General features: G+C 37.3%; 1 protein-coding gene across 1 annotated transcript in view; it reads right to left on the minus strand.

Annotated features, from left to right (window-relative positions):
* The window catches only part of LOC127623309 (CUGBP Elav-like family member 4), a 144,795-nt gene that overhangs the window by 117,101 nt on the left and 421 nt on the right, over window positions 1–27,273 (minus strand). The window contains exon 2 of the mRNA XM_052097714.1: window positions 23,729–23,811. Within this exon, the coding sequence (XP_051953674.1) occupies window positions 23,729–23,811 (83 nt within the window). The remainder of the gene's footprint in view (window positions 1–23,728; window positions 23,812–27,273) is intronic.

Here is a 27,273-nt window from a genome sequence, read left to right on the forward strand (position 1 = left end):
ACAAATGGTGTATTTTTTTTACCACTTTTAAAGTTTTTACATTTTTTTGTTGAAATCCACCCTTCTGCTGGGATCAGTATAATCCTGATTTTTTGGAGATCAAAAGTATCCCAATCTTACTAAAAAGTTTTGAAAAACACAAACTGATGATTTGATGCAGATCAAAACCAAGATTGGATTTTGTGATCTAATCCAATTTCAGAATCCTTTTTTTCTTTTGAACAATCCGTTTTCAAGATTTGATACAATCCGATAAGCCATAATCCGATCAGAATACTTTTGAAAAACTGGCCCCTGGGGTAACAACAAGGTTACACTTCAAAAACAGGAAACACTGGTAATTAGGGCTGAATGGTTATAAATTGTTGGATAATGTGAAATGCAATGTGATAATCCTATGAATATGTCATCACAGAACACAGAACACCCGAACCCCCACCACCCAAATTTAATAAAGTTTATTTGAAAAAGAGGGACCGTCAATTCCAGAGATCACAAAGTTGTCTTTTGTTTCAAATTGTATATAGACTGCGACATATACATGTATACAGTTTTACCATTCGCTTCATATCCACAAGTATGAGTCTGAGGATGTTTTTAGAGAAACATGAATTTAGGCTTTCAAATTATGTCAATTTTATCCCAAAATTCAAACAGTAAATGTTTTTTATAGCGCAAAAAAACATGAACACCAGAGGGTTTGTTGAAAGACACAGTACAACTTACTGCAATATATCATCACCCATGTTATCATGTAATGTGTTATTTTAAAAATGGACAATGGTTATAATGCATACGGTGATAATGGTGATCGGCAGCTTTTTCCACTGATGTGTATGTGTGCGGATATTTCGATAAATGTGACATATCATGCAGCCCTACTGTTAATTAAGATTAGTCACTATTTGAATAACAAATAATAAGAGTGCCATACAAGATATTTTAGTAATTCTTTCAATATCAAAAATAATATCAGTACCATATTAGAAATAATTTTAGGTGCTTGCTAAGGCAGCACTTTTACTAAAATTAGAAATCAAAATAGTGCCATATTACAAAACACATTAGTATTATAGGAATGCATTTTCCGGGTGTGAAAAAACTGTGAAAGCTTAAAATCATCACAGATTCCAAGCTTGAAATCTAGAATACAGCTCACCATCCGCATTGAAATAACAAATCTGCATTTTCTCTCACGTGGTGTAAACTCAAAGGATAATAAGAGAGGGTATAAAATATTCACATAAAACTAATATTGCATCACTACAATATTAACAAACCTAGCTGGATATGTCAAACCATTTGTGTTGACGCAGTAGACCACACCTGCTGCTTGTCATAAACATTTAATAACTTTACAGCAGCGATGCTGTACAGGCTGTTCTGTTTTCATAGATCTAGAAGAGTGTTCGGCCAACATGTGTGCCACCTCAGGGCGCCAATGTCATTGAGTATCTCTGTCTCTGTTGGCATGTTAGAGACACGCTTGCAGCAGCATCTGATGTTCACAGCCTTAGGATGGAGATTATTTTCCACTCAGGAGAACAATAATGCTCAAACATCTCCATCTGCTCTCCTCCAGTCCTGCTGAGAGACTTTACAGTCTGCCTCTAAAACACATGGAAAATGTTTCAAAATGCTTCAAACTGAGGCCACTACACTTCCCCAGCTGATGTTTAGGTGAGCATATGCCAAGAGAGAGAAATAGGGAATAGTCATGATGTTTGGAGTTTGAATTTGATACATTTAAAGGGGTCATAACATGATAACTGGAATTTTCCTTGATCATTTGGTATAGAATAGTTGTACTATGGAAACACATTTGAACTTTCAGAACTCAAAATGTCCTTAAAAATAAAAAAATAAATGACTTTAAAATGTGGTAAAGTCTGTCAATCTTGTACTGTTTCTGGCTGTGTGTAGCACCTGCTGCTCTGCTGATCCTTTAAAAAAATTCAAACATTACAAACAAGTGTCTGAATTTTATTTTCAACAAGATCCCTGACCATTTCAATCTGTTCTGAACAGTTTGTGCAGCACATTTCAGTGCAGATTGTTTGGTAAAATCTGTCAGAATACTGCATATGCATCATTGTAAAGAGACTGTTATTGAAGGATGGAAAAAGATAAAAAGATTTAATACAGGACAGGGATCCACTTCAAGAGTCTCACTGTGCGACCCCTTTATGTTTCAATAAGGAACACAAAGCCTTCGATATGGGACGTTTCTGTCATGAACTGCCCTTTGTTTTCCCCTTATTCATGGACTTCCTTTCCCAGGATGCACCTTTGTTGATTACCCTCACCTGCCCTCCATCTTCCACAGCTGTTCCCTGTTCCCTCATTATTTATCTATGTATATATACCCTCTTCATCCCTTAGTCTTTGTTGTTCTTCTTTGTTTGTTTGCTTGTAAGAATGTTAGTGATTAAATGTTATTTACATACTTAGCCAGCAAACTGCTCTAGCGTTTTTGATTTTCCTTTTGCCCAGTACTTTATTTTTCATCATTTTTCTCTTCTTCATCTTCTTCTGAGTAGCATAATAAATATATTCTGTGTTTGGAACCACACTCTCTCTCGCCTCATCCTTCCCATCAGCGTAACAGAAGAACCAACCCTGAAAGATGGATCCAGCAGTACAACAGGAGCAACTAACCCAAGGCTCTTCTTCAGTGGATCACTTCTGCATGAGGTTCTGGAGCTTGGCCTTTCAAGTGGGCTGGGAAGAAAGAATCCTCCGGACCATGTTCTGGTTAGGACTGAATGAACCAGTGAGGGAGATGGTCCCTTTGGGCTGCAACAGTCTGCCCCTTGGTGAATTAATTGCTAACTTTGTAATGGCTGGGCTTCTGCAATCTACTCCAGCACCCAACCCTCTTGCAGTGGATTCCACGGCTCCTTCTTCCAAGCCTTCCATGGCTCCTTCCTCCAAGCCTTCCATGGCTCCTTCCTCCAAGCCTTCCATGGCTCCTTCCTCCAGGCCTTCCATGGCTCCTTCTTCCTGGCCTTCCACGGCTCCTTCCTCCAGGCCTTCCGTGGCTCCTTCCTCCCCACGCCCATGGCAGGCTTATACTGCCCACGCCATGCCCTTTACAGCCCTAGAGGCAACATAGCTCCAGTTGTCTCTGAGCTCCCTTCAGCAGAGACCACTTTCTCCCCAGCCTTGGTGATCCTGGACACTTCCTTCGAGCCTCCCATGGCTACACCTTCCGAGTCTCCCACAGCTGTGCTCACAGCCATCTGGAAGGGCTCCTACTCCCCTATAACTGCCTGTGTCCACAACGATGGAGGTCATTCCCCAGTCACTGCCAGTGCCCATGACCATGTAGGCCGTTTCCCAGGCACTGTCAGCACTCCCGGCCATGGAGGTCATTTCCCAGTCACTGTTAGGACTCCTGACCACGGTGACTCCACCCTCAGAGTCTTCCATGGCTCCGCCCTTAGAGTGTTTCACAGATACTCCCTTGAAGTCTTCCACGACTCCTCCTCCAGGCGGTCACGTCCACTCTCCCAGAGACTACTCCTCCAGCGGTCACATCCGCTCTCCCAGAGACGATTCCTCCAGCAGTCACGTCCATCCACTCCTCCTGTGATTCCTCTTCCAGCAGCTTTGCCCACCACTTTTGAGACTTCTACTCCAGTATTTTTGATTTCCCTTTTGCCCAATGCTTTATTTTTCATCATTGTTCTCTGTTCATTCATGTTTCATCATCTATTCTGCATTTGGATCCACACGTCCGTCCCATGAGCGTAACAGTTTCGCTGCCCTGTAAAATACAGGATTATATATAATACATATCGTTATTATGCCGAAAATACTGGACGTCCTGGCTAAAACAGGACAGTTGTGAGCCCTAGCTGCAGCAAACATTGCAGATGCCACCTCGTTGTTTAAGCCATTGTCTGTGATGAATGTTCATATTTGTATTCTGCCCTCATGAAAAAAATCCATCAATAAACTCTCACTTGTGATGAACTTGTGCAAGTTTGCATAGTTACTATGATAACTAGTGTGGATGTGCTAACAAAAGCGACTGCAGTCTGAATAGAAAAAATCCAATCTGTCTTCATATAACCTGCAGTTTGAACATTCGGTCTAAAATCCTATTTCTTTTTTGTGAAAAAAAATCAGATTTTTCCTGCAGTGTGAACAAAGCCATAGAGGTTTTGTGTTCGAACATCTACTTCTGTGTAACTATTGACACCTTAATTTCTCTGTGTGTGTGTGTGTGAGCGTGTATTTATCACTTTGTGAGTACCAAATGTCCCCATAAGGATAGTAAAACCCGAAATTTTTGACCTTGTGGGGACATTTTGTCGGTCCCCATGAGGAAAACAGCTTATAAATCATACTAAATTATGTTTTTTGAAAATGTAAAAATGCAGAAAGTTTTCTGTGAGGGTTAGGTTTAGGGGTAGGGTTAGGTTTAGGGGATAGAATATAAAGTTTGTACAGTATAAAAACCATTATGTCTACGGAAAGTCCCCATAAAACATGGAAACACTACGTGTGTGTGTGTGTGTGGTTATCTAGCCGTTAGGTGCAGCAGATGCTGTCTGACCTGGGGAGGCAAGACTCCTCGTTAAGAGCCAGGCCTCGTTAAGGATCCATTACTGAGACACCTCATTAAAGCCAGCGCTGAGACCAGATACAAGCAAATGAGAGGAAAGAGACATGATTGGATTAAATTGTTATACAAATGTGATTTTACTGGGGAAAAAACAACCCATCTTTTGCTGCAGACTTTAACAACTGCAATTTCAGGCCTGAGAGAAATAAAACACAGCTAAACTCAAAAAAGCCTAACTTAACTGACATTTTGAAAGCAATTTTAAGTACAATACAAAGAAAATGACATACTCTCTCAAAATAATTTTTTGTCTTTCATATTGTCTAGTATTGCTAAAAGTCCTGTAGAAATCAATGTGTTATAGGACAAATGGAAACTGAAAAAGAAGACCAATAATCTCACACAACAGAATTTTTTGTAAAAATCACATAATGATTTTTTTTCTCCAGTTCCAGTACTCTAAGGATGGCCACATTATGCCGACTCACTGACACTCCGATAAGACATTTTTGCATCAGCTCCATTATGTTTACCTTTCCTTGCGTCAGCAGCGTGGGTGACCCGGGTTCGATGAAGCGTTGAGGGAGGAAGTAATGGCATTCGCATAATCAGTCAAGAGCATGATTCAGAGGTTGCATTTTTTTTCTTCTAACATTATTTTTACTCCACTTATGGTTAGGTTTAGGTTTGGGGTTTGGGTTGGGTGTACAGTTTATAAAATATACATTCTTCTTCACTGTACTTTAGCCTGTACAACTGGAAACAACTCGTTTGTGGTGCCCCTCCATGGACATTTCACCAAGAAAATGGAGCCCACGCATGGCAAACAACACTTTTTGGCCACTGGGGGCAGTGTTTTGCATTTGGCATGCAAAGAACTCTTTTATCTAAAGAAGAGTCAACCTACTGTTTCCAATTTCACTGTAAGATCAGTCTTTTGTAGATTTTAATGCTACAGCAAGAAGAAGATTTTAAGTGAATAACGAATTTTGGTCTGTCCCACACACACACACAAAGCTTTATGTGTACTATGGACTACAGCACACAAATAGTATGGACTACTTTTATGGTGCTTTTTTTATCATTTTTGGAACTCAACTGCATCTGTCCCATTCACTGTCATTGTAACGAAAAAATCTATGTGAACATTCTGCTAAACATCTCCTTTTGTGTTTTACATATTAAAGAAAGTCATACATCTTTGGAAGAACATAAAGTTGAGTAAATGATGGCAGAGAATTTACATTTTGGCTTGAACTACGCCTTAAAAGGAATAAGGCAACAATAACCTGACCTAACCGTGGCTGTCTCCCTCGCTCTGAAATGGTTTTCAGCACAGAGATTCACTGCAGGTCATTTGTCATGGCTAGACTGCGGTCACTGCAGTCTGCCACTGTTCCGTAGCAGTTCACATCAGCTTGATTGAAAATCAGCACAGGAGATGTGGATGCAGGCAGTCATATGCCAACTGTAGAGGACAAAATGCAATTGGAGTCTGAGCGCATGTCATATTTTGACAGCGGAGTCAAATGCAGAGGCCGGATGTCATCGCTGTCATGCGTTTTGGCATCTGAGCAGCCGTCCGCATTAACGTGAGACAGACAGCAGGTGAGAGAGCCGTTGCGCTTTAGCGAGCAGCCATATCGTTTCAGAGCTTTGTGGCGATAATCGCAGTCCTGCACCCCCTCCCCGAAGAGAGACAGTACATTTGAGTGTCTCCGAGCATCCCCGAATCCTCCAGGGGACAAACGCCGGCCAGGTGACAGCAGCTCTGCCCTGTCTGTCCGTTCATCAATCTGCCAGCCAATCACAGCTCACGGATTACACCTTGGGCCACTGGCCGCTAGTCAGAAGCAGAGAGCTGACAATCATTCAGAAAGTCTGCCAAAACTACGCCTGTCAAATTACCCACTTTGAGAAAGTGGGTGAAGAAAGAGAGGAAGAGAGGATAGAGGGAAAGAGAAAAAACCTGAGGCAGATATACATACACTTGCAGTGTGACTGTTCACCCAAACATGAAAATCATGTCATCATTTACTCATCCTCTTGTTTTCCCAAACCCATAAGACTTTCTTTTAATGTAAAACTATTTTGTATGTAAAAATTACACACAATGAAAGCATACAGTGACCAAAAATGTTTTAATAAATAATCCAAATGACTCACATGCTATATTTCAAGTCTTCTGAAGCCATACGATAGGGGTGTGTGTGTGTGTGTGTGTGTGTGTGTGTGTGTGTGTGTGTGTGTGTGTGTGTGTGTGTGTGTGTGTGTGTGTGTGTGTGTGTGTGTGTGTGTGTGTGTGTGTGTGTGTGTGTGTGAGCGTGTATTTATCACTTTGTGGGTACCAAATGTCCCCATAAGGATAGTAAAACCCGAAATTTTTGACCTTGTGGGGACATTTTGTCGGTCCCCATGAGGAAAACAGCTTATAAATCATACTAAATTATGTGTGTGTGTGTGTGTGTGTGTGTGTGTGTGTGTGTGTGTGTGTGTGTGTGTGTGTGTGTGTGTGTGTGTGTGTGTGTGTGACAAACAGACCCACATTCAAGTTGTTATTCACTGAAACACACATTAATAAAGCTACAGTGAATACATTTAAAGAATAGTTTATGCAAAAATGGGTGAATTAATATTCCTTTAAGGGATATATAAACACTCCAAACATCCCTTTCTTTCTTTCTTTCTTTCTTTCTTTCTTTTATGCTGTCTTTCCTTCTTTCTGTCTTTCAATCATCCCCTGCACAAAAAAGGCCAGAAAAGAAAATAAGAGGGGAAATTATTTTCTTTGCAGCATACACGTCAGACACAATCAAATCCTTCAATATCTATTTCTGTCTTTCTTTTTTGTCATCCTGATTCTTTCTGTTTCCTCTTTCTTCATGTGTCAATGTGTGAGTGAGCTGATTTGAGTTTGATGTGTGCCACAGGGTCTCAGCTGCGTTCATTGTGTTTGTTTAGAGTTATATACACACCAGTCGCAATTCACAAACACCTGCACAATCAAATGATATCCTACAAGATTTATTACAACCGCAATGGATTTCTTAAACACATACAGTATCAGGTACCGCTGGATACCTGGACAAGAAAACAAACACTAAAGCTTTGGCCATCAACAAAGCTTTACAATAATACAAATCAAACATGCTTCACCACTGTCATAGTGTTAGATACACTGATCATACAGAATAATCAGAATTAATGCCAAGTTTAGATGCAATTACATCACAGGTTGGTGGTGACAGTTTCACAGTTTTAAGGAGGAGATGATGATCCTCACACAAGTAATATAAATGATGTATTTTATTCATTACCATTGATGTCTTTAAAACTATGCTTAATTTAATATAATGTCTCTCTCTGCCTCTGAAACCAATTTTCTTTTCTGCTGATGTAACCAATGCCAAGCAGACAGAAAAAAATTATATTAACCAATAAGATCACAGCCTAAAATCCACAATTCAATCAGATCGCAATGGGTAAAACAGGTCCCACCCTACATTATTTCCCATTATGTCACACTGAATATTTCCCTCAGCACTCCTGATCCTAAATGGATCATACAACAAGTGCCTTTTTTTACATGCGTGCGTGTGTGTGTGTGTGTGTGTGTGTGCGTGTACAGGTTTCACTATATTTGTGAGTGTTTTTGTATTCTACACAATATCTACACAAGTCGTGGTTTTGTTTCAGATGTTCTGCATCCTAGACACTAAGGCACCAAGACATCATCTACTTACTGTACATTGTCAGCGAGCATCAGAATAGCCAATCATTCTTACAATACGAATTTACATGGATGAGCTCTCGCATGATATGCATGATAATGATATTATCAGTGTTATAACGTCATAGAGATATGGTTTATTAAGCGGGACTATGGTCTTATTTAGCCAATAATTTTCATTTATCTTCAAAATAATTTTTTTTAGTATTTATTTATGTTTTGATTTCACTTGGTGTATATTTCATCAACCTCCGCGCCCCCTTTGTCATGCTCTGGCACCCCCCTGGGGAGAAAAATTTGAAAACCGAGGCCTAAACCTAACCGTTAGTGTATATCTAGCACATTTTCGGAAGCAACCACATCATCTTGTGTCGCTTCTACCACACTCTCGTCTCACGTGTAAGCTTGCGTACTTGACTGGTCTCGAACCATATACTTTAGAGTCATCTTATCAGGTGAGCTAACGTGGAAGCTAATCACATTGGAAGTGTGTAAATGTAGGTGAAAAAGTGTTTAAAAAATATAGTTTTTTTTAATGATGCGTTAGAGTAAAAGTGTTTCGTTATCATATCATAGTAGTGTGTGAGTAATAGTATGAAAACTAAGTGTTTATAAAGTCATAATCAGACATTGTAGTTGTGATTTGTGTGAAAGTGAATAAAATGTACAGATGATGATTCTTGTGTTCATTTCACCAGGAAATAGCAACAAAACATAGAATTCAACACTGTTGTTAATTCAATGAGACAAAGTTGAAAATTTGATTATGCATATGCAGGAATGTAATTTGGGTCTCTTACTCACACAAAGTATGACTCTAAATTGTATGACTTCAGAAGACTTGGAATATAGTGCACAAGTTGTGTGGACTACTTTTATTTTTACCCCTTTATTTGTGGCACTTAACAGAAACTTGTCACTGAATGCTTTCACGGAATGGAAAGGAGCTGCATAAAGATTTTTCAGATCATTTCATTTTGTGTTCCAAAGAAGAGTGATTAAACAATGATAGCATTTTATGTCTGTTGGAAAATGCAAGAACCGCTAATCACTAAAATGGTTTTCCATTTTGTCATTTTTTTAAATGCTCTGGCAGTCTTCCTCACTTCTGCCAAAACAAGGCCTGTTTGCCAAACTGACTCATTTGTTTCCTAATCATGTTCATTTGTGAATCACAAAATCATCTGTGCTCCAGTCTGCGCTCTGAGCACTACACTAGCTATATTAAAAGGGGCCAACGGTGACATTTAAAAGCTCTAGAAGGACCCTTTGATAAATAATTTACACAGAACAGAGGTGAAAAAATATCTACAGGCCGCAAGTTCAGCTTTCGGCTCCGATAACGACTTCACACGAGCTGCTCAGGATTCACGGCACGACTGTAATTTGTCAGCCGGTAAGAATGCGGTAATATTCACCTAATAGAAGCTCTCACATCCCTCAAAGACAGACAGGGAGGGAGAAAAACGTAGGGAAGATGTCTGCGGAATGAGACACAGGAAGCCACATATCTTCGTTAGGTGACACACACACACAGAGCTGAGACAAGATGTTGAAAAGCTAATTTTAAGTCAATGTGAAACCAGGCATGTGACGTATTCGGGAAAACGGCATTTAATAGTACATGGACATGCACAATATTGGACATGCACAATATTGTTATAGTGGGCATTTCAAAATACCGTATATAATTCTAGATAACATTTTAGCCAAATTGTTTAGATTTTTCTGATCTTCCAGTAGTTTTTTTCTTTCATCAAATAATGATTCACAATACATGCAGCATAAATGACACATGCACACTATGATGTAAGCAAAATCAATGTGGACTAGATGCATGGCTGAAGGAGGAATGCAGCAGACCCTTTATCCACCTTCTAAAAGGGTGGATCAAGGGTCATTGTTGGTCGAAGATGGTTTTCCTTAGTGTAAAACTTGTGGCAGAAAACATGGGAACACTTCCAACCTTTTTGCTCATCTGCAAGACAATCATTCTGTTCAAATCAGCAAGATAAATGTAAGTTGAGTCAGTTCTGCTAATGTTTTCAAACTGTTTTTAAAAACTGAGAGACAACACTATAAGAGACAACAAAGATGACTAAAAAAGTGAACTGTTGTTGCCATTTGCAGATTATGAGTAGTTCGCTAAAATTCCGCTAGCTACACAGTAACGTTGTCGTCTAACGAACTAACAACTAAAATGCAATCGTAAACAGCTAATACTAAGTCCTCTAATTAAATATGGCAATATGGCACAATGATGATATTAATATTAAACTCAAGTTGGAATGCCACTCAATCGTACATTGCCATTTCTTTGTGTGAGCCTGAGGTTATTAGGGTCCAAGCACTGAAAGGGCGTAGTTTAGGCCCGATCGGCCTCAAGGAGGCGCTATAGTGATCATGTTTATGTTTTGGCCCATAACTCCTAAACCGTTTGTTGCACACTCAGGTGTCTTACATCATTGGATTCCTTTTCTCAAGACAAACCAAATATTTCCATTTTTGTCATTAACATTTTTGTGCTAATTTGCATAATTCGAACAAAATTAACGTTTTCTAACTCCTCCTAGGCCGTATGTCTGATTCGCACGTAAATTGGGGCGTGTCTACTATGAACCCTTCTGACAAAATTGTATCAAATGAATTATGATTTGTCAAAGCATTGCGAAAATATAAGCCAACAAGTTGGTCAGGCATCAATCATTTTGTAAGTATTGACCAATATCTACCAAATGAAAAGGCCAAATGTTATAAAACTTAATACACATAGACAAAACAAACATAGTCGCAAAACATTTTGCCAATAAGGGGCGCTAAAAAAAAACACTCATAACTTTGCAACCGTATGATCAATGAAGTTGAAAATTGGCATGCATCTAGTAGAGGCCAAAGGCTAACATATCCTACAATATCAGTCAGACAAATAAAAAACATGGCCGCCAACAGCCAATCAAATTTCAGCAGCTAATAACATCAAATTTGAATGGCCGACCGTTACGAAACTTGAGATATTTGTAGACAGTGTGAGAATGAGGCTGTACACCAAGTTTTATTAAAATTGGGCAGAAGTTGGTGCTATAACAAGGACATTTACATTTTCAACGCATAATAATAATCTTGCAAAAAATTGCATAATAATCTCAAAATAATTTTTTCCTCTTAATTCCTTGCACCAAGATATACAAAATGAAGGGCGCCACAACAAAAAATGCTCATAACTCTGCAACTGTATTGTCAATTAATTTGAAAATTGGTATACTAATTGTAGGGGCCAAATGCTATACATATTCTACATTATGACTCAGACAAATAAAAAAACATGGCCGCCAGCAGCCAATCAAATATCAGCAAAATGGCAGTATAAATAGTGTGTAAATTATTGTATGTTATCCAATGTTACCTGCTATTGTGAACTATATCTAGGACTCCCTAGGTCAATAATTATCAAAATTGAACTTTAGTTATTTATTTAGCTATTTAGGGGTTGCATTTATCATGTGGGTTTGACAAAGTGTATCCAAAAGCCTATAATTCCTCAAATAAATATTCTAATTTCTAAAACCTTTTTGGAGATTGGGTGCTTTGTGGATTTATAACAGTTAAAATGTTAAAACAAAAATGACCACCATAACAATTATCCTGTTAATTATCCAGGATCATTGAACACATCACATCAGAGTAATATTTAACACCAGTTTGCAAATTCAGCATCTTACAAAGTACATATACCAATACATACCTTTTTTGCATACTTTGAAAGTTCTTAAAAGGCTTGTACCTAGGGATGTCACGATGTGAATTTTTGATGGTATGATTATTGTCTGATAAAAAATCAAGATTTTACGATTATCTGCAAATTCACCTATTATGCAACAATAAAATCACAACTTAAGTTTTATTGCAGCCTTCGTTAGGACCTGCAGTTAACATATATATTTCTACTTTTAAGTTGAAAACAAGTAGGTAAAGTACTTGTATTTAAGTAGGTGCAATTTTCTCTATCTGCCCTCTGACACCAAAAAGTACTGTACATTTTCAACAAAAAAGTATGTATACCCGTTCAATAAATAAAAATAAAATTAAATATAAATTAAAAATAAATAACCAAAAACAACTATAACTTAAACCATAGGTTTAAAATAAAATTGTGTCAGGCTAGGAGAACCTTCTTTATTCAGTAATCTAAACGATCAGCCGGATAATCACAGCACTTTTACGCTCACTGAAATCTTATTCAAGTAGGAAAAACTATTTGGAAGCATCGCATTCACAATATAAAGCTGAACCCCTCCTCTTTTAAACTTAAAATATACAACTCTTTAGATTTACAGTTTCAATTCGGTGTTTGACTTTACATAAAGGTAAGTAGTACACTACATATAATATTTACTTTGTTTGTAAAATGATTACCTTCATCTGGGCATGAATCTCTGGATGGTGATCCTCAGGTGATGGAACATATTAGATGTGTTCACTGCTTTTGCTGATACTTTCATCTGCACATTTTGCATACTGGATACCCGTCTTGAACAACTCCTGTGTAATTTTTTTTTACTCTGGGAGATCGTGTTGTTCTGTCATGTTTTCATTTGGAGAGTTTCACGTGCGCCTTACCTAGACAATCACCTCGTGAACTCCGTTACCATTGTAACAGCCTCACACACCAGCCAGGCAAAGGGCAGGGCACACGTGGCACAAGTAGTTAGACCCACAATGAAAGACTAATTTTAAGTAAAAAAAAATTAAACTAGAAAACATGGTTGTTTTTTCCGGATTTTAACCGTATAGCTTCCAAATTCTTACGGTTTAAAAACCATGACCATTTTAATTACAGTTAATTGTGAAATCGGGTAATCGCGATATCCCTACTTGTACCCTGACAATTGCTGCTTGAAGCTAAATTTATTATTATTATTATTATTAATATTATTATTATTATTCTGCCATTGAGTCTATGGCAGCCCATAGAACTGTATGGAGGAAAGTTGTGAAATTTGGCACACAGATCTTTAACTCAAACCCACTGCCCAAAGTTTCACACATGTTTATGCTAATACATTTTTTAATTTTGTGTTAGAATCCAAATAATTGTTTCCTCTGATTCCTTGCCTCGAGACAAATCGATTGCACCTTATATCATAATTTGTCTTGAAAATGTTTCTGCTATTTAAATTTTTTTCGAAAAACCTACTTTTCCGAACATCCGATCGGCACAAAAATTCAGATCATAAAAAGTTACGGATTTCAAGTTGATTAGTCAAACGGTTCTCGAATAACGTGTGAACAAATTCGACGTAGAGCACACCAAATTGGACTGAGGCTATATCTCTGCAACGCTTTAGCGTATTCACACCAAACTTGGTGTGTGTTATGACAACCATGACCTGAGGGTACCTTCACAGTTTTGGCACAGCGCCACCTAATTTCCATGATATATGAAAAATGCATATTTTACTTATAACTTCTGAATGGTTTCCCCTAAAATCACAAATCTTGTCTTGTTAGATTCTATGCGGGATGCCGAGTCGAATGATACAAATATTTCCTATGTTGGCCATTTTGGGTATTGCTCATTTCGAATTTTGTTGAAAAATGCTTTATTTTTCAAATGCATTGACATATCATTACAAAGGTACTCAAAACGCTTGGGACAGTGCAACCTAAATGTTATACCAAATTTTCATAAAAGGCTAATAACTTTTGATTACTTTGTGCTATTGTCACGAGACCAGTCTTGGTAGATTCCGTGGGTCATTCCGAGAATGTGGATACCAATTATGCTATGATCGATCAAACTTCCAGTTCGCCACTTTGAAATCCTTTAAAAACCAACTTTTTTGAACTCCTCCTAAAGCGTTTGTCAGATTTTAACCAAAATCAAATTACACAACCATCAGACATAGCCAACAAAACAGTGGATTTAGTGTTGATAGATCAAACCGTTTTGAATTTGAATTTGAACAATGAATTTGATGGCATGGTGACAGAATGGTTTTTAGGCTCTATCTCGGCAACACTTTGGTGTATTGACATGAAACTATGACCACACCATATCAATTTGGTGACAGCGCCACCTGTTGGTCAAAAATAATACGCTTTTATGACCCATTGCAATTGATAAAATTCATGCTTTTTCAACCATTTTGCCTAAAATCATGTCCACATTGTTTAATTACTTATTTTTTGCCAATGTTGTGCCTAATAATGGTTGATTGTGCTTGGTCCCTTAATTGCTGCTTGCAACTATATTTAAATTTGTAGCTATTGGCACCAAGCTATACATTAGTAACTGGCTTGCTATCCAGAAAAAAAATGCATCCTATTATTGTAGCCAATTAGTTGTTCAATTAGTTTTTTAAATGTTCAGGGTTCTTTTCAAAGTTCTTTGCTATCTGTTAATTTAAAGGGCCAGTTTGGGATATAAAAATGTAATTAAATGTGTTTATTAAGAGAACAAGAATAAAGTTATTAATAAAGTATCATTCAACCCATTTTTGTAATGTAAGTCAATACTGTGATACTACCGTATATCATGATAAAAGCTTTCACTACCCATTTTACTTCTGTAATGTGGTGTATTTATAGGTGAAACAGAATATACAAAAAGAACAGGGCTACAGCGAGAGCAAGAGGTATTTACACTTGGTCACTTCATGCGTTTTTACTCACTGGATTGCTAATGATTGAACCTCAATATTTCTCCACCAAATGGATATAAATCCGATCTTGAATTCCCGCATTATATGCAAATAAAACAAGAGTTCACTTCTGTGATTATGCTAGTGGAAAACAAGCACTGAATTTAAAAGATGTGATTTATTATTTATTTCAATTGACTTTGAACTGTGCGTTGGTGTGTCTTTCCATGTGCGCGCTGTGTATTTTTCCCCTCTGAGCTTGTCGTAGGTATGTGTGAAAGGGCGGAGGGCGGGGCAGGGTTGTGATTTTACACGCCATCTTCCGGGGGACAGAGAAGCCCAGCTGCCTGGAAGCAGAGGAATGGCCGCCAACCGCGAGGGGAGAAGGGGCTCCTAACCGACCACCTGGAGTGGTCAGGGCCGCTGCCAGTGGTGGAGGAGTCACCTTCCAGCCGCTGAAACGCAACGGGGTCTGAGACTGCCGACCGCATGCTGGGAGGGGCTCACTGCCGACCGCCTGGAGTGGGATAACCCCTTCTGCTCCCCGAGAACACTGTATAGTTTCAGTTTCTTCAGCGATCTGGGGACAAATAAAAAAAAAACAGGGCCTGGGTATCTCAGTCAGTATTGACACTGACCACAACCCCTGGAGTAGCGAGTTCATATCCAGGGTATTCTGAGTGACTCCAGCCAGGTCTCCTAAGCAACCAAATTGGCCTGGTTGCTAAGGAGTGTAGAGTCACATGGGATAACCTTCTCGTGGTCACGATAAGTTGTTCTCACTCTCAATGGGGCATGTGGTAAGTTGTGCATGGATTCGCGGAGAGTAGCATGAGCCTCCGCATGCTGAGAGTCTCCGCGGTGTCATGCACAATGAGCCACTTGATAAGATGTGTGGATTGACTGTCTCAGAAGCGGAGGCAACTGAGACTTGTCCTCCACCACCCGGATTGAGGTGAGTAACCACGCCACCATGAGGACCTACAAAGTAGTGGGAATTGGGCATTCCAAATTGGGAGAAAAGGGGATAGTATATATATATATATATATATATATATATATATATATATATATATAAATAAATAAATACTCGGTAACAGCAGTAAGCCTTTGGTTACTTGGTGTTTTCATAAAATACATGAAGTGACCAAGTATAAATACCCCCAGACATTATTGCCTAAACCAGAGGTGCCTAAACCAGGGCCCGCGATGACCTTTGATTTGACCTGCCTTGCCGTATATGAGCGGGAAAAAATGCTACTGACGCAGCTTTATATTGCATTAATTTAGCAGATTGCTGATTTTTTTTTTTTTATATAATGAAATCATAAATGAGGGGAACCAGGGCACATTTCATATTTTAATACAATACAGTTTACAGAACCTGAAATTAGCTCACCCCATAAAAGCCATGCTCACGTGCTAAAATTGTCAAATGCTACAATATAGTTAATAATAATATTAACAAAAGTAATATCTGGATGTGTTAAATTGCCTTGATGTTAGGTAGAACTTTATTTATGATACAAAAATAATTTTACAGAACATTACCAACTTTTGGTGTATGAATCATATCTCTGATGTTCATTGTTAAATGTTTATTGTTGCACTGATTTATTCAATTGGCATGAAGTAATTGCTAAGTTTTTTTTTTTATAAGCAACTCATTCCAAATCTGGAGAAATACTGTCATCTCATCCACTATATCGCTGCATTAGTTTTGTACACTATGTTAATTTAATATCCAACATATTTGGAAATACTTGAATGTGTTTCAGTAACAATGCACATTATGCAATGCAGAGATCATGCGACTCTTTAATTATTGAAACAGGCTATTTTAAAATTGCATGAATAAATTGTTTAAATGTAATTCTTTTGGCAAAAAAATGAAAAAATGTCCCCCATATGAGTAAGGGGGGAATTCCTCCACAACCCCCCATTTTCAAAAATGTATTTCAGGCTCTGAGGTTGTTATAATGCAACATTTACTTTCGGCCCACAGCCCTCAATATAGTTTGATTTTTGTCCCTTTGCAGGAAAACCTTTGGGCACCTCTGGCCTAAATAAGATGAGACAAGAGGCAGAATAATAAAGTTTATGAACAATGAGCGGTATTAACGAACATTATAAGAAAAATAGACAAGAATGTACATTAATACCTCTAGCTCAGATATTTTGCTTTTGGAAGAATTCAGTGAGAAATGTTTGAGTTCACACTGAAATCTCTGAATTGTACTTTTAAATGTAAAACAACAGCCATTTCGAATGAGAATGGTAGATCGCTCCAGTTACCATCTGACAGAATAAACTCCATCTGTGTTAATGACAGTACACAGACAGACTTACCGAATTCAGCACGTACAAGCAAAACTTATCTGATGATGTTGTGTGTTTTTAAAGGTCACATGCCCTGAAGTATTCTAAAGACAAACCTTTCAGAATGCATTAAACAAAAAACATTTTTTAAAGCCTGTTCTCATCAAACAGCTAGACTGTTACTTTTTCAAAGAGAGTTTGTTTCGTAAAGGGGTCAGTAGAGAGCACAGAGTGAGATATATGTATGAGTGATATACAGAACAAACAACTGTCAATAAGAAAAAATCAGAGTACACACAGTTAAACACACTCCCATTGTAAATACTGAAGTTCAGTTCAGGACAGGGGAAGAGAGGTTTAGTTCATTATCAACATGATGAGCATGTATATATATGCCAAACACCCTAACAGAGAGAGAGAGAGAGAGAGAGAGACAGAGACAGAGACAGAGACAGATGAAGACATATATTCACTCCCACACAACCTACACAGCTGTTCCTTTCATTTGGATCTCTGAGCAGTGCGGTTTACTCTCTGTTAACTCTCCACAGATTATTTTATCTGCCATAACTGTCAATCAACACATGTACACACAAAATGGATGTGGTTTTGGTCTGGTCCAGAGTAGACATCATTTGGGTGTGGCTTGTGTTTGGTCTGGACATGGGCAATGTTTAAGAATGACGTACTGCCATACTACTTGGAGTAAAGATGTAAAATTACATTTATTTCTCAGACAATAACTGGATGCCAATCACTGAATTAAACATGCAACATAATGAAGTCACATGACAACAATGTAGCACATCACTTATTTGTAATGTTTATAATTGCATACTGCATAATATTTTACAAAATACTGGAAAGGAAGATAGAAGTTCACAGACACTGCACAGTATGCATTAAGTAGATTGCAAGTATGATATTTCAAACACGATCAAAGAGTGATCTGGGCATAGTGTGGGTGTGGCCTGGGTGTGTTTTTTGGTGATGTGAAAAGGCAACAGGTTGTTATTATTTTCAGATAACAATAGTCGAGGACACTGACAAAAAGATGAATTCTATGAAAAAGAGAAAAACGCAGAGTGAACAATTTCTATTAACTTTAAAAACTTAAACAAACACAACAAACATCCAAACCTTGAGCATAAAACCATAAAACCAATTCAACCAATGAGAACTCTCCAAATTTCCATATTAAACATGCAACACCGGCAATCACAGAGTATTGATGCCCTCAAGTGCAGCTTGGAAGATCGTACCTCCAAGTCAGGCATTTGTTACTTCGGCATGTCACGCATTCAAGTGGAAAACAAAAATATGGAAGACTTGGAAGATTTGTATCTAACAAATTATGAACTAATTAGCTTAAAAACAGATCGCATATGGTAAGTCATTAGTTGACTGACAAATAACAAGTTAATATCATTGTAAAAAAAAAAAGTAAAAAAGTTGAAATAGTTTTGCAAAATCATTGCTTTCCACATCTCTTGTGTCAAAGAACTTACTTCATCTGTGCATTCTCTACCAGTCGGGTATTAAGTTGGCCGGGAAAATACATAATGTGTGTGAATAAATTCCTTTTGTTCCCTCCACATATATTGCAATATCCAATTACATCGGAAACCCCCGGGCTGAGGGATCAGTGAATTCTTGCTTTAGTGATTTTGCATTGAAAATGTAATTAATTTATTTAAAAAACTAAAAACTTAAATCAAATACATTTCTAAATTCAAATTGCACTCCAAACGAAATGAAAATGCAATTAAAATAATGAAGAGATCAAATAATGTATGTGTATGTATATATATATATATATATATAAGTAACCACCATTTACCATCAGGCAAGTCTCCGTCAAAACAGGCAGGCGGAAAATTACTTACATAAATCAAGACAGAAAAACAATTCTAAATGTAAAAATAATAATTATAATGATGATGATAATAATCACTAAAATATATATCATGGTTCGAGGTGAACATGTTTTTGTATTATTTTGTTTTAATCACAGATGTAGGCTATAGGCTGCAGAGTTGAGTTCACAATTAACTGCTCTGTGGAAATAAAGCTCAAAGCACCTCCTGAGCTGAGATGTCAGAGGTTATTTGCAGCACTCATAGTCGATCCTGTTCTTGCAAAAAAAAAAAACATTCAGAACACAGAAACAAAGAACGAGTGAGAACCTTTTACATGCACGTGTTTCACGAGACGCCACGCCTCCGTATCAGCGTGTCATAATTGCCCATATATGGCTTTTCTGTCATCTGTTCTTAATAATATAATAAAGTGTGTTCCTTCAAGTGTGTGTCTGTGTGGCTATGGGCAAAGTATTTGTAATATTACTTTGATAATAATAATAATTTAATACATTTATGGGAAAACAAGCCAAATATCGTCTTGACATAGTCAAAGTCATCAGCTATTGGCGCTATCCCCGAGATCATCTGTCGGCACAACACTAATGTGCATTTCTCTCTATAAATTAACAAAATGGTCAGATAGTCTCCTTGCATGCTTTTCCGACACATTCAAAATCATTATCGCGTTTGACGGTGTCGCTGCAGCTCGCTTTGTGTGTGCACTTGTAACATTTATATTTGAAAGGCTCATTATTACGGTTTAGTATTTCCCTGTAATGTAGAACAGTGTTCGCAATGTTACTTATAACATTCTTTCTCAGCCTGGAACTCAAACCATTTTCTGATGCCCCCCCAAAATATATATATATTTAAGTAATTCATTTAATATCATTAATGTGCGACAACTAGTCGACTAATGACATAAAATAACACCTACTAATCGACTAGAAAAATCTTTGTTTGGTGCAGCCCTACAAAAAAAATCCAAACCCAAACATTAATTGACAAACAGGAAACAGGTGGAAACAAAAAGGAAACATTCAAAATAAAAGATTACATTTACTCATCAAAACGAGAGGGTTTCAGAATTTTCAAATATGCACTATGAACTCAGAAATTACGACATCAGTCTCAGAGAATATATCACAGAACAATCTGCTGTGTTTGCGTTTTGATTTTGTTTTATTTTGATGATTTTCTATAAATAAATCAGAGGCTAGGATCACCTTCTCCCAACATTTCTAAAATCACTTGAGCCACTTTGTAGATCAAATAAGCAGACTTTAGAATATGAATATTTTCTGTGATTGCAAGTCATTTTGCTCTTTCTCAGATGTTCTCATTATAAGTGGTCCATTTTTCAAAATGCCATTAAACACCCCTATTACAGATTTGTGCTCAGAGAGATGCTGCTCAAATCACAAAAAAAGTTATTTGTCTCTACTCATATGAATTGAGGTAATAACCCATTGGCTCCAGATGTCAGAGAAACAGTCGCACAAATAATCATTCAAAAGCTGCCACATATACAGTATACAACTGTCCTAATGCTGTCTTTAAAGATTTGCAGTTTACTGACAGCTTTTCTTTATTTGAAAGGAAAATCAAGTGGGTTTTGGACAACTTCAAATGACAGAAGCGGGTGTTTTATTTGAGGAGGTTATAATGTGAAGTGACAGCTTTTGAAGTCCTGAAAGCTCACTCTGCTGAAGTATTAATTGCATCATTTAATGCATTTTTGTTCTTTATGTCTATGTTCTCACAGTAGCAGAATTCAATTGTCAGACCAATTTCAGACATGTTCTGTGTTATGGAATTTGCCTTCTTTGATATTTACTTTAGTCACTATTACTGTGGTTACAGGTATTATTACAGCTATTCCGAGAATAAAATAAAGCTTGACTTTGGTCATTTGTTCATACAAACATTATTCAAGCCACTACAGTGAGCTGTTGTATGAACAGGACATTTCAAAACTCACACCTGTTCATATATATAGTTGTCAATACCAAACACTGAATGAGGTATGTAGTTATATGTTGTATTTAATGAAATATTTAACTGCTATTTATGTTTTGCTTGATCTTTCTGTTGTCCTCTTTTATCCTAATTTTGTTTTCCTCCAATTAAATCCAAAGATGATCAAAAACGTTTGTATGTTATCTTCATTTAACAAATATTGCTGTTGTTTCTACAGTGCACAGATATTATCTGTGCATTGTTTAAGATCTGAAAAATTAGGTAAATAATACGGATAAAAAGATGGAGAAAGTAAAGTAAATAAAGAATAATTCTCACATTTGGATCGCTGGGGTTGTTTTATGTTTGTCGGTGTAGGCTGCCCTTGTGGGTACTGGACTGTGACAAATTTGACTATTTGGACAAATTGACGGTCACAGGAGGATAATTCGTCCTATGAAAGAACAGTGTGGCCTCTGAGTACGCACTCTAATGTGTTTAGCCTGATATGCGACTCCTGACATCGCCGTGGTTAACAATGAGGTGATGCTGAACAGATGACCTCGTCTTAGAGCCCTGATGAGGATTTTCATTAAATCAACCAGTTAACATTGTGTTGATCAGGAGTTAGTGGGATCACAAATGCCAACTACACAAAACAAACAGCACTGATCATAAATCATTTGAACAATTTTTAAAGTATCTCAACTAATGCAAAAACACGTTATATTTTCCACTCCCACATGGACTCAAACAAGGTCAGAACTTGCAGTGTTGCAGTGCTTAATTCAGAACCTAGTATAAAAAGAAGAAATATTCCACGCCCATACAACTTCCTTTCTTCCATGAAACACAAAAGAAGGTGTTAAGCTAAATGCTAGCCTCAGTCACCATTCACTTTCATTAAAAGGGAAAAAAGATGCAATGAAAATGAATGGTGACTGACAGTAACATACTGCCTAACATCTCCATTGTGTTTCACAGAAGAAACAAAAGTCATATGGGTACACCATGAAGGTGAACAAATTATGAATTTTAATTTAACTTAACCCTTAAAAAAGACACGTTCTTTTCAAGCTGAGGTGTTCTCCGGAAGCTCTGAACATGATAATGATTACCCAAGAGATTCATCAGGACTGCAAACACATGATCAGTCTAGCGGAGAGAAAGACAGTCTCCTCTCAAATGTAAGTTTTTCCTTTCACTCTCTTTATCACACTATCTCCCTGCAGGTTTGCATATTTATCGCTCTCCTGAGAGGAGCACACGGGAGCAGAACCTGAGGGATACAGCAGGGATGCATTATGCACAGGAAGAGAACAGCATCTAAAGTTCACACCACAAACCAAAGTGTCCAATTGCAATTTTTTGTTCAAATGCTTTAATAAGATGGCTAACAAAACTAATTCCTTAAAATCATTTGAAAAATGAAAATTCTCTTATAATTTACTCACCCTCATGCCATCCCAGATGTAGATGATTTCTTTTGAGCTTATGAGCACAAACAAAGATTTTTAGAACACTATCTCAGCTCTGTAGGTCTATACAATGAAAATGAATGGTGATCAGACTACTCACATGAAGGTAACAATAAAGTAATACATATAACTTTAGAGTAAAGTTACATTTTGATCTGTTTATCACCCACATCTATTATATCGCTTCTGAAGTTAACTACTGGAGTCTTATGAATTACGTCTATGTTTCCTTTATGTGATTTTTGGAGCTACAAAGGTATGATCAAAATTCACATGCATTGTATGGACCTACAGATCTGAAATATTCTTCTAAAAATCTGTGTTTGTGTTCTGCTGAAAAAAGAAAGACATACACATCTGTGATGGCATGAGGGTGATTGAATTTTCATTTTTGGGTGAACTATCCCTTTAATTAGATATCATAATTTCTTGTTAAATGCAATTAGAACTTTGGACTGAAGGGCCATTCACACAGAATGTCTTTTTGTGTGCAACTTTGCTCTTTTTCCTTTGTTTATCTATGTCAACATGTACTAGACGAACATATTTCACTGTTGATAAATGTTTTTTTCCATTGTTTGTTTTTCCTTTTTTATTACAAATTCTACTCCCTGCCCAGTAGGGGCCGATATGTATGAAGAATGTGAAAAAACAAAAGAAGAAGAATGTGGAAGTGAAAGTGAAAGTAGACATTTATTTTAAAAAAGGACTTAAATATTGATCTGTTTCTCACCCAAAACTATCATATCACTTCTGAAGATATTAATTTAATGACTGGATTCATATGAATTACTTTTATGCTGCCTTTATGTGCTTTTAGGAGCTTCAAAGTTCTGGCCACCATTCACTCACATTGAATGGACTAAAAAAAAATATTTGTGTCCTGCAGAAGAAAGAAAGCCATACACCACTGTGATTGCATGAGGGTGAGTAAATTATGAGAATTCAATTTTTTTTTACCCTCACAAAACAGAAATAATGAACAGGAAGTGATCAGACAGAGCCAGGATCTCTCAGCATATCACAAATCAGCTTCAAGCAGCACCAGATCTTTGTGACATTATTAGAGTTATTTACATTCAGATTTCAAGATAAAAAGGGACACTGGGAGAAAGAGTAAAGAGAAGAAGCAAGAAATAAAATAAGAAAAATAATCAGTCTTTTACCCCAGGTAGAGTCTTTTGTTCATGAAGAGCGCTCTGGGCCTTCAGTGCCGACTCTCTGGCACAGTATGTTAGAAAGGCACATCCTGAAACACACATACACACACACACAGCAGTCAGAAAAGCCAGTGGAGGATGAGTGATTTGAACAAACCCCTAACTTTTTTTTATTAAACAACCATTAATGATACCTCAATATATATATTAAAATGAAATCCCACATATGGACCAGACCAGAATATGATAGAGACTTAAGGGTGGGCTCTTTTGACTTGGACCAGTAAGCAGCCACCCAGAAAATGTTTGCATTTTTATTTGTTTTACCCTGAAACAATTGTCACATTTAAAACAGAAACATGAAATAGAAAATGTTTAAAAGAATTCAACTGCATCCAGAAAGACCTTCCTGAATGTTATGCAAACTACAGCACTCTTAAAAATCATATTAATTGGTCAAATAGCAGAAATAAATCTCCATGTGTGCATTTTTAAAAATCTCTACAACCAAAGTGTGACCACAAATTAATTTGAACATGCTTAAACATCAGAAGCTAATGTGTTTTTTTTGCCCCATGAGCTGAGGGGAGCGCTGGTAGCGGGTGACCCTGTGAGAGGCAGTTCTGCAGCTGCAAGCAGAATTTCTCATCACCTTACACAAGACATGCTGGCATGCCTTCCTTAGGGACCACTCACACAGCACCCACCGGACAAAACAGCAGCCAGAAAGCCATGAGAACCCATTATATTAGAAAAGTGGATCCTCGAGAAACCATGTTTCTCCTTGAAGCAATGAACCTGTATTTAATATAAGTCATCAAAACAAAGCTCACCATGAGCCACAGACAATCCGCACAAAGGCATCATCGGTCATTTGAAACAACTCAACATACAGCTCTTTGAACGCAATGAACGTCTCACCAAATTTGCAACACAATTTAAAATGTGTGCAAAACAGCTGAATTGTTAAAAATTACTAATAACTAATGTACAGTTAAGTCACTCTAAAAGATGTCTGAATGTCATTGCATTAGATAAAAAATATCAAATCAAGTATCATTTATTTTAAAGACAAAATAGCGCAAGCACACATTTCAGAGAAGGTTTGTTAGGATTTAAATGATAAAACCAGATGTAAGGCAAAATAAATTTGTGCTTGTCAAACATTAGTGGAACATGTTCACAGTTAATGGGATGAACTACACCTGTGGTTACACTGCTAGGACACTTGAGGGGAACTGACTTTATACAACAAATAAAAATCACCTTGAATCTGGATGATTTAAAGTCATTGCAAAAATGGCTCAGAAAAGTTAGTTCTGAGAACCAACTCTAGTAGCTCAAGCAGTATTTGTTAGAGATGACACATGCTTTGATTCTGTTTTTTTCTAATTTGTAATGACATTCTGACATTTTAAAGTGTGATTTAAGGGAACAAATACTTTAGAGGTTGCCGTATGAGAGATAAGCAATAATATTATTCATTTTATATGATCAAATGAAATATCATAGCATCTCATTTAACTAGCAAGGAGAGATGTCAGACAGCAGTCACGGCTATAGTATGATAGATCGCCCCTTTCAGTCTGAAGATTTGCCCCCTACGGGGAGCACAGCGCCTTCGCTGGCACATGGGCCTATACTGTGAGAAGTGTGAAGGGGACGAATGCCAACGGCAGGTCAATTACACAAGTACAAATCTACCTGCTGTTTTCCTTTTATTAAAGAAAGAAAGAAAGAAAGAAAGAAAGAAAGATTTCCATTTTCTCCATGGACATCAACCGTAAAAGCTAAACTATTTACTGTATTAATTATTATATTTTACTATAAATCAATAACTCCCATTTTTTTATATATTTTAGTGGTTCAATGACACCGAAGAGATTCTTGTGTTTTATATGTAAGCATACATCAGCACACTCTGTGAGAAGCACACGATTTCCTTCATGACTCTCAGCGCTGTCGCGCCTCTTCAGGCCTATTAATGTAAACTATCAGCTGTATTAATGCACGTCTGATCCACTGGGAACCATCAGCACAAAACCTGCACACTGTGATTACATGGAGAGGCAGACAGCACAGTCGGGCATGAAGAGTTAATGAAAGACTGCGAGAAATGTAATGGAAATATTTAGCATTTGTGCTTGTAATCTATATAATGTCTATTTAATGATGCTAGACAAACAACAAACAGAAAAACTACCTTTAAATCAAGGCTTCTACTATACTAACAGAAGGAAAATATGAATCTGTACACACAACAAAGCCAAATTACACACCGCAGAGTATCTTAATAATAACCCCCATCCAGTTTACAGTGACATGAATCATACAGAACAGGTATGTGTATCATCATAATGTAAGTAATTCAATAGAAGCATAACGGCACGTGTATATTATTGTTATATACACCGATCAGCCACAACATTAAAACCACCTGCCTAATGCCTGTGTAGGTCCCCCTCGTGCCACCAAAACAGTGCCAACCCGCATCTCGGGATAGCATTCTGAGATGCTGTTCTTCTCACCACAATTGTACAGAGCGGTTAACTGAGTTACTATAAACATTCTGGCCATTCTCTGTTGACCTCTCTCATCAACAAGGCATTTCCATTTGCAGAACTGGATATTTTTGGGATATTCCTTAAAAAAGGAATTGTAAACGATTTTTCAGGTAGGCCTGTAAGGAGCTATACCTGATCTGACCCTTAAACAAATACTGTTATTGGAGTACCCTAATATAGTCAGGTTGATTCAGCCATAGGCCTGCTCAATAATGCTATTGATTTAAATAAAACCTATTAATTTAGATGTTACCAATTCATGCACATGTTTAGGAGATCTAACCCACTGTTCAACAAAGAAGCCTCTTCTTCTAATCAAGACTCATTTTACTCAGTATAGGGATTATTGAGTTGGATACTGTATGTACACTGTAAAAAAATTATAATCATTTAAATGTTCTTCATGAAGTAACGTACAATTTTATTCAAGTCCAAAATGATTTAATATAACTAAATCAACCTGACAACAAAAGTATTTTTTATGGGTTAGATAAAGTATAAATCCTTGAGGTGGCAATTGCAGGTTACTACTTTTTTCAGTGTACTTTGGAGAGAAAAAGGTTCTTCGTGTTACATTATACTGTGTGATCTTCAGATCAGTACACTGTGAAATGTGTGATTGTTGCCTTAAGGAGCTATCTGCCTGATGTCACCCTTAAAAAAAATTACTTGTTGGTGTAATCTTTTGCATTCCAGTTGATAAAGTCATATTAAATAATATTTGATTGGAGATTTAGACCACATGAAGTACATTTTTTGGTTACCTGGCAAAACATTTTAAACTTATTTATCTTATCCATTCACAGAGGAAAAGTTATTTGAAGCTCTAGTAAACCTGAAACCTGATGGTTTTAAAGAGCCAATAGAACTCAGGGTTCTCTTATACATCAATCAGAAAAAAAGAAAGAAAAATAAACTTTTGGTAGCTTTATTTTTAAGACTGAATGGTGGCACTGATGCTGGAGTTTTTGGATGTTGGAAAGAAGA

This window comes from Xyrauchen texanus, chromosome 29, assembly GCF_025860055.1.
Source record: "Xyrauchen texanus isolate HMW12.3.18 chromosome 29, RBS_HiC_50CHRs, whole genome shotgun sequence".
Lineage (NCBI taxonomy): Eukaryota > Metazoa > Chordata > Actinopteri > Cypriniformes > Catostomidae > Xyrauchen > Xyrauchen texanus.